This window comes from Lontra canadensis, unplaced genomic scaffold (genome assembly GCF_010015895.1).
Source record: "Lontra canadensis isolate GAN:19392208 unplaced genomic scaffold, GSC_riverotter_1.0 scaffold8, whole genome shotgun sequence".
In the NCBI taxonomy this organism is placed as follows: domain Eukaryota; kingdom Metazoa; phylum Chordata; class Mammalia; order Carnivora; family Mustelidae; genus Lontra; species Lontra canadensis.
The window spans coordinates 17,382,257-17,396,642 of record NW_022631002.1 but is presented as its reverse complement, the minus strand read 5'-3'; the positions used below and the strand labels follow the sequence as shown (position 1 = coordinate 17,396,642).

Here is a 14,386-nt window from a genome sequence, read left to right as displayed (position 1 = left end):
GAATAATGTTCCATGGTATGGATAGCCCACATTTTGTTTATCCATTCATCACTTGGTAGACATCTGGGTTGTTTCCACTTTGGGGCTATTATGAAAAATGCTTCTGTGAACTTGTATTTGAGTACAAGTTTTTATATGGATATATGTTTTCCGTTCTTTTAAGTATACACCTAGGAGTTTAATCTTTGGTTGATAAAGCAAAGAATTCTCATGATGAGAGAACTTAGGGTTCTTATTGGGGGAATTTGGAGTATTGGTTTGTTTTTTTTTTTTAAGATTTTATGTAAGTATTTGAGAGAGAGACAAAGATAGGGACAGAGAGCACAAGCAGGGAGGAGAGGGAGAAGCAGGCTCCTCCCTGACCCCAGAGATCATAACCTGAGCTGAAGTCAAGACACTTAACCAGCTGAGCCACCCAGGTGCCCCCAGGATATTATTTCTATATTGGCTCCTTAAGACTGAAGTTTTTTACATTGTGCTTCACAGAGCACTATGTTCCTTGAAGTGCTTGACTTGTCATAGAAACCATCCAAAAATCAAGAGTCTTTTCCAAAAGTTTGTCCCCAACATAATGAAGAATACTTTGTATTAGCATAAGGTAACAAAGTAACTGCTTTATTTAGTAAATCTTCATTCTCACCAAAACATTTATTTGCATTCACTTTACAAACAAAGTACAGGAATCAGAAGGGGAAAACCCCCTGTAAAGGCATGCAAATTCAGGAAAAGTGAGATTAATATGAACTCATTTCAGATGTATCCTGTCTTCTGCTCTAGAGCATAAGCTTATACAGGGTAGGAATGTTTCCTGTTCTCTGAGCTATCTCCCTTCCCATCCCAAACTGAACTGGAAGGGGAAAGAGAGGTCTGTAATAAGGTCTCCATTCAGTTTAGGACCAGGCTTTAAGCACTGCATTTACCTTTACAGAAAACTGGAAAGGGAAAAATATCTTTGAAATGGAACTCGCCATTGAGCATCATATGGTCAGTCACACAAAGGTCACTAATCATTTTTTCTTGTTTTTCAGTGAACGAGATAATTGGGAGAGACATGTCTCAGATTTCTGTTTCCCAAGGAACAGGGGTGAGCAGGCAGGCTCCCCTTCCAGGCCCTGATTCCCTGGATATAGGAAGATCCGATGGCCTCTGACAGAGTTCACTGCAGCCATGTGTCCACCACCACGTACTTCTCAGCATGTTTCTCTCCTTGGACCTTGGGTTTCCAACTCTGTGGCCTTCAGGACTGGCACCGGGAGTTGGGGTCACTGTATGTGGGGAAAGCAGCATTCCTCCACCTCAGGCCTTGGGTAGATTTTGTAAAAGAACAGGAGCAGCATAGACTGAGCTTTGGGGAAATAAGCTTTGCTTTTTATATTTAAATAGGATACTTTTATATGATGGGTGCTTTGAGTGTGAATGCAGCAGGCTCTCCATTTCAGAGCTGCTGCTTTTGCAAGTGACCTGGTTGCTTAGCTATGATTGGTGATTTTACTCCTTTATGGTCATTTGAAGGACTCTTTAGCTTTGATGATATTTTTAAAGTAGGAACTTTTGATAAAACCTTCCAGAGGCAAAGAAAAAAAAAATTATCCTAAGCCCACACCTATGCCTCAGAAACTCAGCATGTCCTAAAGCCTTTCATAGATTTATAGGAAATAAAGCCAAATGTAGCTCGTACCTCTTTATAAAAATAAACTGTTAGAGAAGAGACCATTCCAATCATTGACGTGTTGGAATATAAAACGACATTCCAGAGCATAGCCTTTTTGTAACGTTCTAGGTAATCTTCCTGCAATCTCTCCATACTGACGCCATGTTGAAATTGCTTTTTTTCCCTCAGGGCCTTGGATAAGATAGCTCCATGTAAGGGGACTTTGAAAGGTGGGCTTTTTAGCTTCCTAGCTTTAATATCCTGCCATCCTGCAAACAAGTAGGCTGTGGAGTGCTTTTCCCTTTTGTGTCCTCTGTCCCAGACCTTTTCTAACTGGGAGTATCTGCATTTGGCTGCTCTATAACCTTTGAAGCCACAGCCTCATGATGGTTTAGGCAAATTTGCCGGTCCTAACTCCTCTCCAGAGGCCAGGCTGTGTCAGAAGCTAAGCATAAATGAGCTATGAGTCAGAAGAGGAGCAGAGAAAATGCAGGACTCCAGAAGGGAAGCTTCTAAGATTCGCAGTGGAATGGAATGCTTATCCCTCGTTCTGTTTACAGCCTAAAATGATTCTGGCCTACCCTCCTCCCATCTACATGGCCTAAAAAAAACAGCCTTTTCCCCAAAAGGCTTCGATGCAAACCCAGACATGAGGTAGCATCATAGACCTGACCCTCCACACCAAAGACGCCCCGGTGCTGCTGCTGGTGAGGCTGGTGCCCAGGGCAGGGGCCAGCAAGAACCTCCAGCCTGCTGTCTACCAAAGGAGGTGCCCGAGTTCGGTGCTTTTTCCAAACCCTGCCCTTCCTCCTCCCTTTAATGGGATTAGTACCTATTCCAAGGCTGGGCCCATTTCAAAGCACCTGAAGTTTGCAGTATGTTTTCCAACAAAATCATGTGATTTCATTTTTTCAGGAAGGAATTTTTTTTTTTTTTTTTTTTTTTTTTGAGTGCCTATATGTGTGACAGTGTGCTGAGCTGGTCAAGGGCTTGATGTTTTTACTCCAGGGGATTAGGAGTCCTAGATGCCAGGACTCTCCATTGAGGCCAAGTAAGGCCTCCGAAGGGGGAGCCGGCTCATTGCCCACCTCCTCTAGTCAGCCAGGTAGGAGCCGTTGGCCTCCTGCAGGATAAAGAAGTATGTTTTTTTGTTTTGTTTTGTTTTTCCCTCTTCAAACCATGATTTAGTTTTCCCCTAAACCTAGTTAGAGAAAAATGTCTATCCTTCAACAAATCACTCTGGTCCCTCCTGGAGCTGGGTGTTTTCACATTTTTCTTTAAAAGTTTTATGTCACAATGTGGATAGTGTGATTTGCTTCAGGGCCTGTAGTTGGCAGCCCAGCTTCCTTTGGAGGGGTTTTAAGAGGCAGCCCCTGATAGAAAGTTCCAGACAGCTGGCCGGACTTGCCTCCACCCTCTTGCCCCTGGGGTAGCCGTCTCACATGGGGTTACTGCAAGAGTTTCCCTTGCAGGACCCTCTGGGGGTTGCTCTGCTGCCCTCAGGAATAAAAGCCTCTCTGATCCAGAGTTGCTATGCACCAAATTCTGATGCCTTTAAATACCTTGATGCCTGTAGCACTAGAAATGCTTTCCTATTTAAAATAAAAGTTGAATTTTAAAAGAGCTTTGTATACTATGTAAGCAGTCTTGTATTATTTTGTTAAGTCTTTGGCTTAAGAATCAGTATTTTTTGGCTTTGCAGGTAACGACTAAACTTCTGTGCAACGTAGTGGTGCTAAGGCACAGTCATTGGACTGTGCAAACTGACTTCTAGTAGCAACACTGAGCAACTGGGCATGTCTTAGCATCTACCCCTGCCCCTTCCAACCTGTGCTACCTCTTGGGTTGAGGAAGGGGATAAGCAGCCTTCTACTTGCTAGATACAAGAAACATGGCTGAAAACACCTCGAAAGGGACCAGATGTCCTGTCTTTGGGTTCCCGTGTGGTGTTGCTGCCCAGGGCAGCAACTGGAGCTGGAGCTCTGCTCTACCACTGGAGCTCTGCTAGGATCTGGCCATAAAGCCCTTGAGTGGTGGCCCTGTTTTCCTAAAGATTTATTTATTTTGGCGGGAGAGGGAGACCCCCGAGATCACAACCTGAGCCAAAACCGAGAGTTTTGTGCCACCCAGGCACCCCCGGCCTTGAAGCCCTGTTTGTAATATTCAGAATAGATGGTTACCTTCAAGGCTCAGAAGGGTTCAATTGAAACCTTGTATTTTATAAAATGGGCGACGTACAGTTAAGGAATTGGTTCTCTGTTATGTTTACAGCACTTGGGATTGTGTTTTCTTACACATTTTGTACTTTAAAACGTTTTATAGGAGTATACTGCTCCTTACACAAATACCAAAGGGAAGAGCCAGCAATTTAGGTTCCTCAGTTACAGGGCTGAAATAATAAACGGGGACAGGTTAACATTGTCCTTGAAATCTGAGTTTTCCTCTCCCCGGGGCAGGTGTGGAGCCCCACACTCGGGAGTCCAAAGCAACTAAAGGCACTTTGGCTTTCAGAAAGTCCACTTGGTTAGGAACCTTTGTTTATCTTACGGAGGAGTGAGTAGAGTTCGAAATTCCTTCCGAAGCTTCAGTTCTGTACCCTCTAATGGGTGCAAAGGACATTCCACGATGTCTGCTGAGTTCAGGACAACTGGCCTGCCCAAGGTGTGCATGAAAAGTAGGCAGAGTCCCCTTTAAAATTCAGGCCTGAGTTTTTGTGTGAAGGCCTCCTGCCCCCTAGTGTCCTCTGGGGATACTGCAGTACAGTCGGTCAAAACAAGTCTGTGATTTTGCCACCTGATAGTCCTTATGCCAAGTTGGAGGAGAGCTAGCGTCCTTGGACCCATGGCACAATGTGGCCACTAAGGGTCAAGCATTCCAGGGGCTGGGGCCAGCATTTTCTGCCTCCCTGCCCCCTACCAAAAGGGAAAGGGAAAGCAGAATACTGGGATCTTTACTCAGAAGCTCCCAGGAATCATACATTGAAGGCACCAGGGCTTACATTTATAAAAAGTAAGCATGCCTGCTGTGGACATCAGCCTCAGAATCTGGGTACGGACCATGGCCAAACAGACCGAAGGATCTCGTGGTGCTACTCAGGAGGCCCAGATCAGGCCACTGGGAGCAGGGTAACACCCTTCCACCCCCAGCCCTGCATACAGGGTCCAGCCGTCATCTTTGGGGTGAACAGGCAGAGCAACAAGTGGGAGATGGAGCTGGATGAGCTCATTCTGGGTGCTGAGAGCTTTGACAAGCCCAGGAAGAAGCCACCTGGTCGAGGGTACTGGTTCTCTGGATGCCAAGAGAGACATGAGAGACGTTACCCAGCTCTTACCTCCTGGCTCCCTCACCTACAAACACACCCACTCTTTGGGGGCCTGTAGCACAGTTCGGGGTGGGTCACCAACAGGCAGCACACTGGTGTCATCAGGGGCTAACTGCGGAGGAGAAGAGATTTAGGAGAGGCAGCTCTAGGCTCAGCCAGTTCCCAAGCCCTCCAGCCACACCTCACCTGATAGGCCTGGAAGACGCTGAGTAGATCCTTCATACCAGCCGTATACGGGACACCCTGCATACGGATCAGGGCTCCTGGCTGGGACAACACTGAGGTGGAAGCAGAGGCCAGGGCAGCAGAGGGTGTGGCGAGGTAGCCCACAGTGGTAGGGGACACTGGGGGGCTAAGACAGAAGAGGCAGGATTTAGGAGTGCAGTCCCATCTATGGCTTAGACCTGCCTCCCTCCCTCCCCCCTTGTCTCTGCCTGTGTTTAGTTCAGTTCCTCCTCCCTAAAACTTCTGTCTCCAGAGTCTTTTCCATTCTCATTTGTAGACGGTATTCTCCAGACCGTACCTGTCACTTCCTTGTCCATCTTAGATGAAGTCCCAGCTCTGACAGACCTTGGATTATGTGGCCCAGGAAGGGGATAATGACCCTCCCACACACCAGAATGGGGGCAAGACTGTGGAATTTTCTCAGCAGCTGGTACCTGGGGTAGTAAGCTGTGTAGTTCATGTAGAGTTGAGTGGCTGGCCCTGGGTAGTAGGCAACAGGGGTAGGGGCAGCAGGCACCCTGGCAGCCGGGAGCAGTGCTGAAGAGGGGTACAAGGCTGCCGTCTCAGCAGGGATGAGTGTTGGGGTGGCCTGGAAGGTGGCGTAGGTAGGTGGTGAGAGGCCTGGAGGCAGAAGCAGAGAGTGCATCTGCAGGGCGCCCAGCACTGCCCTGGGTGAGGCAGCCAGAACAGAGTCCCCACTGCAGAAAGTGAGGCTTACAACAGCTTGGCCCCCACATGCCTCCTTTCCCAGCCCCTGCAACACTCACAGGGCAGCTTGCAGGGTGGAGGGGACATGCCACTGCGGCTCAAGGTGCCCCCCATTAACACACGGCTCATCTCCTCCGTGGAGCAGGGGACCACTTCCACATAGCGTTCCTTCATCACTTTCTTATGGCAACGCTGGGCAGCAGCCAGGGCCCGCTCTGCTGATGTCATCTGGATGAAAGCGTCGCCTGAGGGCCGACCCTGTGCACAGGGTCATCTCATAAACAACCTGTCCCAGCAAGAGTGCCTCGCTCCCAACCACACAGCCCTCTCTGACCGTGTCGGTCGCCCTGCTGGCAGAAGCCTCACCTGCTGGTTGAGCACCATGTGCACCCCGTGGGGCCGGATGTCAGCAGCTGCCTCCCCCAGAAAGCTCAGGATGTCTTCGATGGTAGCTGTATAGGGCAGGCCTCGAAGGCGTACACAATCTCTCCCAGTCCCCGCTGCCAGTGGGAAGGGGATGGGGAGCAGGGGAGCGGTGAGTGTGGGAAGGAGTGGGCTGGATGCATAGCGGTTCAGGACCTGGCAAGGAAGGCAGCCACGGGCCCGTCAAGCCAGGTGGGACAGAGGGGCCCTGGAGGAGACGCACACAGGAGGAGAGGGAGCCCTGGGCGCTCACCTGCTGCACCTCAGCCGCCGTGCTCCGGAAGAGTTCGATGTATCGCTTACCCAGTATGCCCTTGTGCCTGCGCAGTGCAGCCTGCGCCAGCTCCTCACAGGCGAAGAGGGCAAAGGCATCACCGGTGGGCCGGCCGTCAGGGTGGCGCACAAACAGCAGCCCGTCAGCACCCCCAGTCACCGGGCACTCGGGCCCCAGAAAGCCCAGCACGTCCTCCGGCCCAGCCGAGAAGGGCAGTCCCCGCAGCCGCAGTATCACCTGGTCTTCCCGTGACAGGAAACGAGCCACCTCTAGTGATGTGCCTTGGTGAGAGGCAGGGGAATCACCCACTGGCTTCATCTGTGCCCTTCCAGATACCCACCTTCACGTGGCATGCTGGGAAGGGGGCAGGAAGGTGGGGAGGGGGACAGTGGTGGGCAAGTGGGACACGGACGCAGAACCAGCAGAGCGAGGTGCTGCTGGGAGAATACTCACCCCCCGCAATCTTCATGAACTCCTCTCCTGTTGCTTTGTATACCTGTGGGGACGGTGGGGACAGCCCGTGGGTCTGCAGCCTGGTGGGCCTCAGCTCTGCCCTGCTTTACTCCCAGCCCAAAGCCCCACCTCGATATAGCGGACGCCCATGTGGTGCTTGTGTCTCTGCAGCGCCAGGTCCCGCTGCTCGCTGTCCACAAAGCGGATGAGGGCCTCGCCATTTCTGCGGCCCTGGGCGTTGAGGCAGAGTGCGACACCACCCCTGCAGAGCCAGTGCAGTGCCACGTTAGTGCCTCAGGGGCAGGCCCGCCCTCCTGAGCCCGCCCACCCTGCCAGACCCACCTGGCAATGTTGAGTCCTTTGAAGAACCGAGCCACATCCTGGTCTGACGACTGCCAGGGCAACCCACGGGCCCGAACCACGGTCTCACTGTCCACCACATCGGCCTTGCTGCTGCGGGGGCAGGGCCGAGTCAGAGCCGCACAGCTCTTGGCAACCCCACCCCAGCCCCGCCCTCACACTCACCAAGGGCCTGTCTCATATTTCTGCTTTACCACCTCTGCCTTCGAAAACAATTGACCTGAGAGGAGATGGCATGGGGGTCAGCAGGGTCTGGTGGAGGGGGGGTCTCCCCACCAAGCTCTGCAAAAAGAGGACAGTTGAGGGGGATAAGCAGGTGACAAAGGAGCTTTCCACCTATGGTCTCTCAAAGAAGCTAACAAGTGGGGATGGGGACTTTGAGGAAGACGCAGACATCCGCCTCGTCCTGAGAGCAGGTGACAGGTGGTGAGGGAAACCTTACCACTGGGCTCTTCGAGCAGGTGGAGGATGACAGCTACCATTGTCTTCACTTCCCAGACCCCAAAGTCATCCTCTGTGGCATCAGTCTCCAGCCCCAAGTCTATGAGCAGAGAAATAACAATAAGGAAATCCCAACAGAGGGGCAAACGTTTGTTCTGATCCAGCTCATATGCGCCCTTACAAGTCCCCATCCCAGACATATGCAGACATATGTCCCTATTTCAGATGCACCCCAGCACCCACACGGAGGCATGTCTGGTCAAGGACTTGACAGATAATGTAAACTCGTGTGTGTAACCCTTCAGGATGCACATACTCAAACACAGCTTCCCCCCGACCTAACCCTTCCGGGTCGCAGGTACCCTGTGCCATGGTGGCCACGGTGAGCTCCCTGGCAGGACAGGCGCTTGGGTGCTGCACATGGAACTCTCTGCGGAGGTCGTAGAAGGAGAAGAAGGTGTCGGGGAGCACCAGGTTCTGGAGGCACATGGGAGGGGGCATGAGTGGGGGGAACTGAGTGGCCCTGCCCACCCCCATGACAGGGGTCCTGGGAACCCTACCCCTGCTGTGCCCTCAGTGGCATACCTTCCTGGAGGCCTCGGGGTGCAGGACCTGTCTCAGCAACTGCTGCCCATCAGTGCATAGCATGTAGGGGCCCCCACCTAGCAGAGCCACATCCCCGCTCACCAGCTGTGAGAACTGGGGAGAGGGAGTGGGGAGAGAGACAGACACATGCTCATAGCTAGGCGGGCAGGAGGGAAGGCACAGGCTGCAAAGCAGGTTCAGCTAGATGTTCAGCCCTACCCTGCCTGGGGAGGAGTTGGCCACAGGTGTGAGGCCTGGTTCTGTGTCCCTCTTCTCCCCCAGTCCACTGTCACCTTCTCCAAGCCAAATGGGGGCAGACACGTATCACCCAAGCCCCCATCACACACACTCCTGAGAGTCTGGAGTAGGGCCAGAGCAAACACCTGGTGGAGTGGGACAAACAGGTGGGAAGGGGCGGGGCAAAGCAGGTTAAACCTGTCCCTGACCAGGCACCACCCTCAGACAGGTGGGGGAGGCCCAATCCTCCTCCTGCCTGAGGCCTAGCTGGCTCTTGGTCAATGGCAGCCCCGCCTCTAGGTCTGACCAACCCAGGGCCAGAGAAAATCCAAGGACAGAGCTCCACACCTGGACGCCCTGGGCAGCATGAGCTTTGACCCACACTATCGACCAGCTGGCACGGAGTTGTTTGCTCACAGAGGGGGTGGCACTTCTCAAGCTGCCCAGCCGCCCCCCCCCCACCTCCCGGCCCCCCAGCCTTCCTCCCTGCTAGAGAACAGTAGAAGTACTAGGCACAGGCCCAGAGCAAGCCAACCCAGTTCGCCTTCAGCGGCTCCCCAAGTAGGGTCTAGCCTGGGAGCCCTTCTGGAACAGGATCAGGTTCAACATGTTTGTACCTCATCAAGAATCACGGGCGTTGTTGGAAAATTAAAGAATTTGTGCGTGTAAAGCACTTAAACTCATTACACTCAAGAATCAGGCTCAGGGTGAGTGCAACACGGGAGATAAGAAAAAGAAAACAGCAACGGGAGCCGCCTCCCACTTCAGCCAGGACTGGGAGGCACCCTGCGCCTTTGCACTCAGGAGACAGGTAGCCTTCAGGCGGGGTCCGGACAGCGCCCACGCCTGGCCAGCCGGCCGGGACAGGCCTAGACGAGCAGCTTACACCTGGCGGCGTCTGCCTCGGAGGCAGACCCCGCCCTACGCCCCCGCTCCAGCCTCTACTAGGCGGGTGGGTGGGCCGACGTCGCCGGCGGCGGGGACCGTGACCTATGGCCGACACCAGGCCCCTCGGCCCTTTTGCCTTCCGACTGCCGTTCTCGGAGACCTGGCCAGGCAGGTTCCCAGAAGCGTCTCACCCCACAGCCCTGCCGGCCCTGGGAGGGGTCTCGAAGTTTCCAGCCCACCGCAGGAGGAGTGAATCCCTGGAAAGCCTGAAAAGGAAGGCGCCCCCAGGAACGGCCGGCACACGCGGGAATCTCTGAAACTTTTAAACAACAGGAACTCGTCCTACCGCCCAGGCCAGTTGGTCGCAGCACGCCAGGCCTTGCCTCCTGCCGCCTCTCCCGCTGAGAAAAGTCCCCGCGGCCCCGCCATGACTCCACTCACCCGGGCCCCAGCACTCACCTGCTGCAGCACCTTGTCCAGCGGCTCGGCCCGCGCCAAGCTGTCGGCGCTCAGGCCGCTCGCCTCGCGGCACTGCGGGCTCAGTGCGGCCGCCTCGGCGCGAACCAATGACTTGTGCAACGTCCCCACCTACGAGCGGCGGGGGGAACCTATCAGCCACTGTTCCCCTCGGATCCTGGGGACCCCACCAACCCCTTCTAACCGTACCTGACGGCTCCGCGGCTCCACCACTTGCCAGACTAAGAGGATCAAGTCGGTCTCATCGGAACCCAGGTCCGGCCCCAGCGCACCGGCCGTGGCTCCGAACAGTACGACCAGGGGTCCGGGCCCGGGGCAGGGGTCGGCGGCAGAGTCTGAGGTGGGGTTCGGGCCCGGGGGCGGTGGCTGGGGAGGCGGGGGAGTCATGGCCGCAGAGGAAGGGGGCGCTCGGCCAGACACACGCGGACCGACGAGGCGCCCGCACGCACCGGCCGACGGCAGACACGAATCAGCTTGGGCGGGACACCTTGTGTCGGGGCGGCACCTGCGGCCCGGCTGGCGCAGTGGGCGCTGCTGAGACCCGCCCGCGGCGCCCCGTGGGGCGGGGCGGCTACTGGCCCCCGCCCTCTCCGGGCGAGTTACCTGTCTGCCCCGCGGGCCACGTGACCGAGGGCAGCCTGGGGAACAGAGGGGGAAGGCGGCTAGAACCTATCCCAGCGCGCGCGCGCTCAGACGCCGGGCCTGGGTATGGCGCTCACGGCCCGGCCTCCCATTCCGTCAAAGGGCTTCTTCGCCTGAGTGGGTCTCGTTCTACTCTCTGTCCCTCCCCACCATGAGGCCTGCGCCAAGAACAGTGCAAAAACAGGGGCCTTCTGCGGTCCGTAGGGGTCACATGGGATTTGTGAAAATCACCAGGAGGCAGTATAGGGGCTGTGGGGGGTGGGGGGGTCATGACGGCCGGTCGGGGGGTGACAGAAGTCACCTAAGAGGGAGGTGAATTACGGGATATCACCCAGAGGCCTGTGCGGGGGTGGTCACCAGAGGCTAAGTGGATTAGGGGGAGGGTCGGGGATCAGCCGAGGTTCTTGGAGCCATGGGAACGGGGGAGTAGAGGTCACGGGACAGGGCTCGTCCCACACGTGGGAAGACCTGCCCTTAGCCCGCGGTGCCGAACACTAGGTGGTGCGCAGGCCTCGGTGCTGGGGAAGCAGGAAGCGCGCCCGCTCCGACTCCAGAGAGCGCCTCTCCAGACGGGGGTGAGCCTAATGTTCGGGGTTACCCCACGTGGAGACTGCCGCCTGTTTTCGTCGCCCTCCCCTCCTGACCTCTGGAGATGTGAGCGCGCCGGCGGGTGGGGGCTAAGTGGAGAAGGTGTACTGTGCGCGTGCGGGCTGCAGATTCTCCATCTTTTCTCCATCGGAGACCAGCAACCCAGTAAGGGCAGTCCCGCGTGGAGGACCCCCAACACCCTTTCGCCCCGTCGTGCTTGGTGGGGCTCCTCTACTGCGCATTTCCAGGCCGCCCTGGACTTCGCTAAGTGCTCCCCGTTTGCATGATTGAGAAACTGAAGAGTATGGCGGGAGGAAAGGACGTGGGCTTGCGCCAAGGCCGCGCGGAAACTGAGGCTGGAGCCGCACCTCGCGCTTTCGGAAAAGCTGGGCGCAGCATCCGGACGTTCGGACTATGGAGAAAGAGCCCGGGATGGACAGGCGCTTCCGAGGCCTTGCCCATTAAACCCACACTTCCGCGCATCCCTACTTAACGGATAAAGAGACCGATGTGCCCAGTACGGAAGTGGCTTGCGCCGGGAGTGGGAAACAGGTTTTCCAGCGGCTTCGGGTGACGAGCGCTTCCTCTGGTATAGGCGGGTATCCGCCCGTTTCCGGACAGCCCACTCCGGCGCTTGCCGGCTGGTTCCGACGACAGAAGCGCTAGGCCAATCAGGCCCTGCGGGAGGGGGAAACGTCGCTCTTCGGATCCAGTTAGCCTCTAGATAAGCCTGGAATGTCAAATATTTGTTTGGGGGCGGGGCCCAACAGCGAAGTAAGGCTCCTCCCCTATCCGCCCTGGAGCGCGCGTGCGCTTGGCGGAGTTAGGCTTTCCTCCATCCAAGCCTTTGCCTCAAACCCGTGTTCACCCTCAGGACCTCTCCTGAAACTCCTTTGGCGGCGTCCCTCTTTGTAGGGCTCCTGTCTGGGCTCCAGCTTCTACAAGACAGTACGGCGTCACCACCTTGCCATCTGAGCGCTAACTCGATCTCGGTCTCAGCCTTCCGGGAGCCCTCATCCATTGAACCTCTAGACCTTCACACTAGGCCCTTCCCTGTTCTTCCTTCAGCGTTGGTCTCGAGGTCAGATGTTCAGGGAAGCCAACTTTTTGAGGTGACCTCTCCAGTGTGGCACCCCTAGCCATCCTGGCAGCGTGGGGCAACTCCGCCCGCCTCCAACCGCATGACAGTTCCCGATGATTGGACTCTTCTTGAAAAAATAAATTCTTTAAAATAACGATAGGGCCCCTGCTTTGCTGAGCTTCTTTACTCTTCAGATGGATCCTCCCAGATCACACGTATTAATACTAAACAACCCTCACTCCTTTCCCCCAACACTCAAGTAACTTCTAACACAGTAAACCCTTTATTGTCTCCCTACACCACACCCACTGGGGACTCAGGCCCTGGAGGACAGGCTCATCCCCAGTGCTTACCACACCGCCTGGCGTGTAGTACTTGCTCAAGACAATGAATGAATGAATGATTGGTTGTCAAAGTGCTTTGCTTTGCATCATGAGCCTTTGGGTATTTCAGTACCCTTCCCTGGGGCTACGGGTCTTTTTCCTCTAGGAGTCTCATCTAGGCTCTTTACTCATCTCCCAACCCATCCCTTGTCCTGCATTTTCTCTCAAGGCATCTCCCCCTGTAGTAGGGGTCGCCACGGTAGTTTGAGATTTCTTGATTTCATTGAGCAGTGTCCCCCTTCCTAACCCAGCTACTAGGGTTCATAAATCGTTAATGAATGAATTGGAAATAACATATGTGAAAGGGGTGAACAAGGCTCCAAAGGTCCAGCTCGTAGCGTTTCCCCAAGTGTAATTCAGGTACTAACGGGGAAAGGAACTTGGTCCTGTGAGCCAGGCCACACACTCGCCAAATCTGGCGCTCCAGCGGCGGGTACATGAAGGTTGGGGCAGATGTAGGTTGGGAATCCTCATGAGAGCCTGGGAGTGTGGCGGGTCATGATCTACCGGGCGTCTAGGAGTGGTGTAAAAGCGCCCTCCTCTCTCCCTCCCAGGCCAGAGAATATCCCACTGTGGAAGAGGATTCTCCGCTGGATGCCTTGTTGGATCCACTGCGGAGATCCACACTTGCCGGCTCTGGGCCATCCACACCGTCTGTGGCCCCGTGGCACACAACGCGGCCTTCTGCCGCTAGCTACCCTTCCTTATCTCCTGAGCCTCCCGCGAAGCCAGCGCTCTGGGCTCCACCCAGGTTTCCCGCTAAGCGCCTTTGCCGAATCTCCGCTGAGTACCCACCAGAGGGCGCACTGACCCTGTCGCCTGAACCAGGGGCTGGGGGCTGGCAGGAGGAACTTGCACGGGAGAGCCCAACCTGGGGCAATGCTCCAGGACAGAAGTGAAAAGGGAAGGGCCTTGAGACCGCCTCTCTCTGGTTAGAGCATCTTTACCGCTCCTGGCTTCCTGGGCACAGGCCAAGTTGGTTTTTTTTTTTTCTTTTTTAAGATTTATTTATTTGTTTGACAGAGAGAGGCAGGGGACACAAACAGGGGTAGTGGGAAAGGGAGAAGCAGGCTTCCCCCTGAGCAGGGAGCCAGATGATGCCAGCTTGATCCCAGGATACTGGGACCGGGACCTGAGCGGAAGGCAGACACTCAACGACCGGCCACCCAGGGGCCCCCATAGGCCAAGTTTTTAAGCTTGGTTTTCAAGACCTCCAGCCTCTCTGTTCCACTCCCACCCACCATGTGCCCCGGACACACTGTGATTGTTCAGGTCTCCAGGCTGCTGCACATACTAAGCTCCCTACCTGGAGGCCCCACCCACCTACTCATCCCTTTGTTTTCCTGGCGAATTCCTACTTACTCTTCAAGACCCATCTCGAATAATTCCTACTCCATGTAACATTCTTTGATGCCTAAGCCAGGTTAGATAACCTGTTCTGGGGGCACCTGGGTGGCTCAGTTGATTGAGTGTCTGCGTTTGGCTCAGGTTGAGATCCCAGGGTCGATCTGGGGGATCGTGGGATTGAGCCCCACAGTGGCCACCCTGCTCAGCAGGAGGCTGCTTCTCCCTCTCAGTCTACCTCCACTGTGCCTACTTGTGCTTGAGCGCTATCAAATAAATAAATTAAATTAAAAAAAAATAAGAG

The 14,386-nt window shown here is 55.0% G+C and overlaps 2 protein-coding genes across 6 annotated transcripts in view; one reads left to right on the top strand and one right to left on the bottom strand.

Moving 5' to 3' along the window:
- Positions 1 to 2,573, top strand: part of NFATC3 (nuclear factor of activated T cells 3) — a 130,346-nt gene extending 127,773 nt beyond the window's left edge. For 2 of the 3 annotated variants that reach the window (XM_032854124.1, XM_032854126.1), the window contains exon 10: positions 1,029 to 2,573. In XM_032854124.1, coding sequence (XP_032710015.1) covers positions 1,029 to 1,150 — 122 coding nt within the window. In that variant the 3' untranslated portion in view covers positions 1,151 to 2,573. The remainder of the gene's footprint in view (positions 1 to 1,028) is intronic. The other variant, XM_032854125.1, reaches the window with a different exon arrangement.
- Positions 2,574 to 4,874: 2,301 nt separating this feature from the next.
- ESRP2 (epithelial splicing regulatory protein 2) lies at positions 4,875 to 10,638 on the bottom strand. 3 transcript variants are annotated; one of them, XM_032854128.1, is made up of 15 exons: positions 10,234 to 10,635; positions 10,027 to 10,155; positions 8,443 to 8,556; positions 8,220 to 8,334; positions 7,859 to 7,957; positions 7,582 to 7,636; positions 7,399 to 7,506; positions 7,186 to 7,318; positions 7,057 to 7,099; positions 6,583 to 6,884; positions 6,273 to 6,485; positions 5,966 to 6,164; positions 5,633 to 5,819; positions 5,160 to 5,325; positions 4,875 to 5,085 (listed from the first exon to the last, which is right to left on the bottom strand). In XM_032854128.1, the coding sequence occupies exons 1-15, from the start codon at positions 10,429 to 10,431 to the stop codon at positions 4,999 to 5,001; spliced, it is 2,148 nt and encodes a 715-aa protein (XP_032710019.1). In that variant the 5' UTR covers positions 10,432 to 10,635; the 3' UTR covers positions 4,875 to 4,998. The 3 variants fall into 3 exon arrangements, with proteins under 3 accessions (XP_032710019.1, XP_032710018.1, XP_032710020.1); XM_032854127.1 differs by having other exon boundaries at positions 7,399 to 7,509; positions 10,234 to 10,634; XM_032854129.1 differs by lacking the exons at positions 4,875 to 5,085; positions 5,160 to 5,325 and having other exon boundaries at positions 5,645 to 5,787; positions 7,399 to 7,509; positions 10,234 to 10,638.
- Positions 10,639 to 14,386: the final 3,748 nt, after the last annotated feature.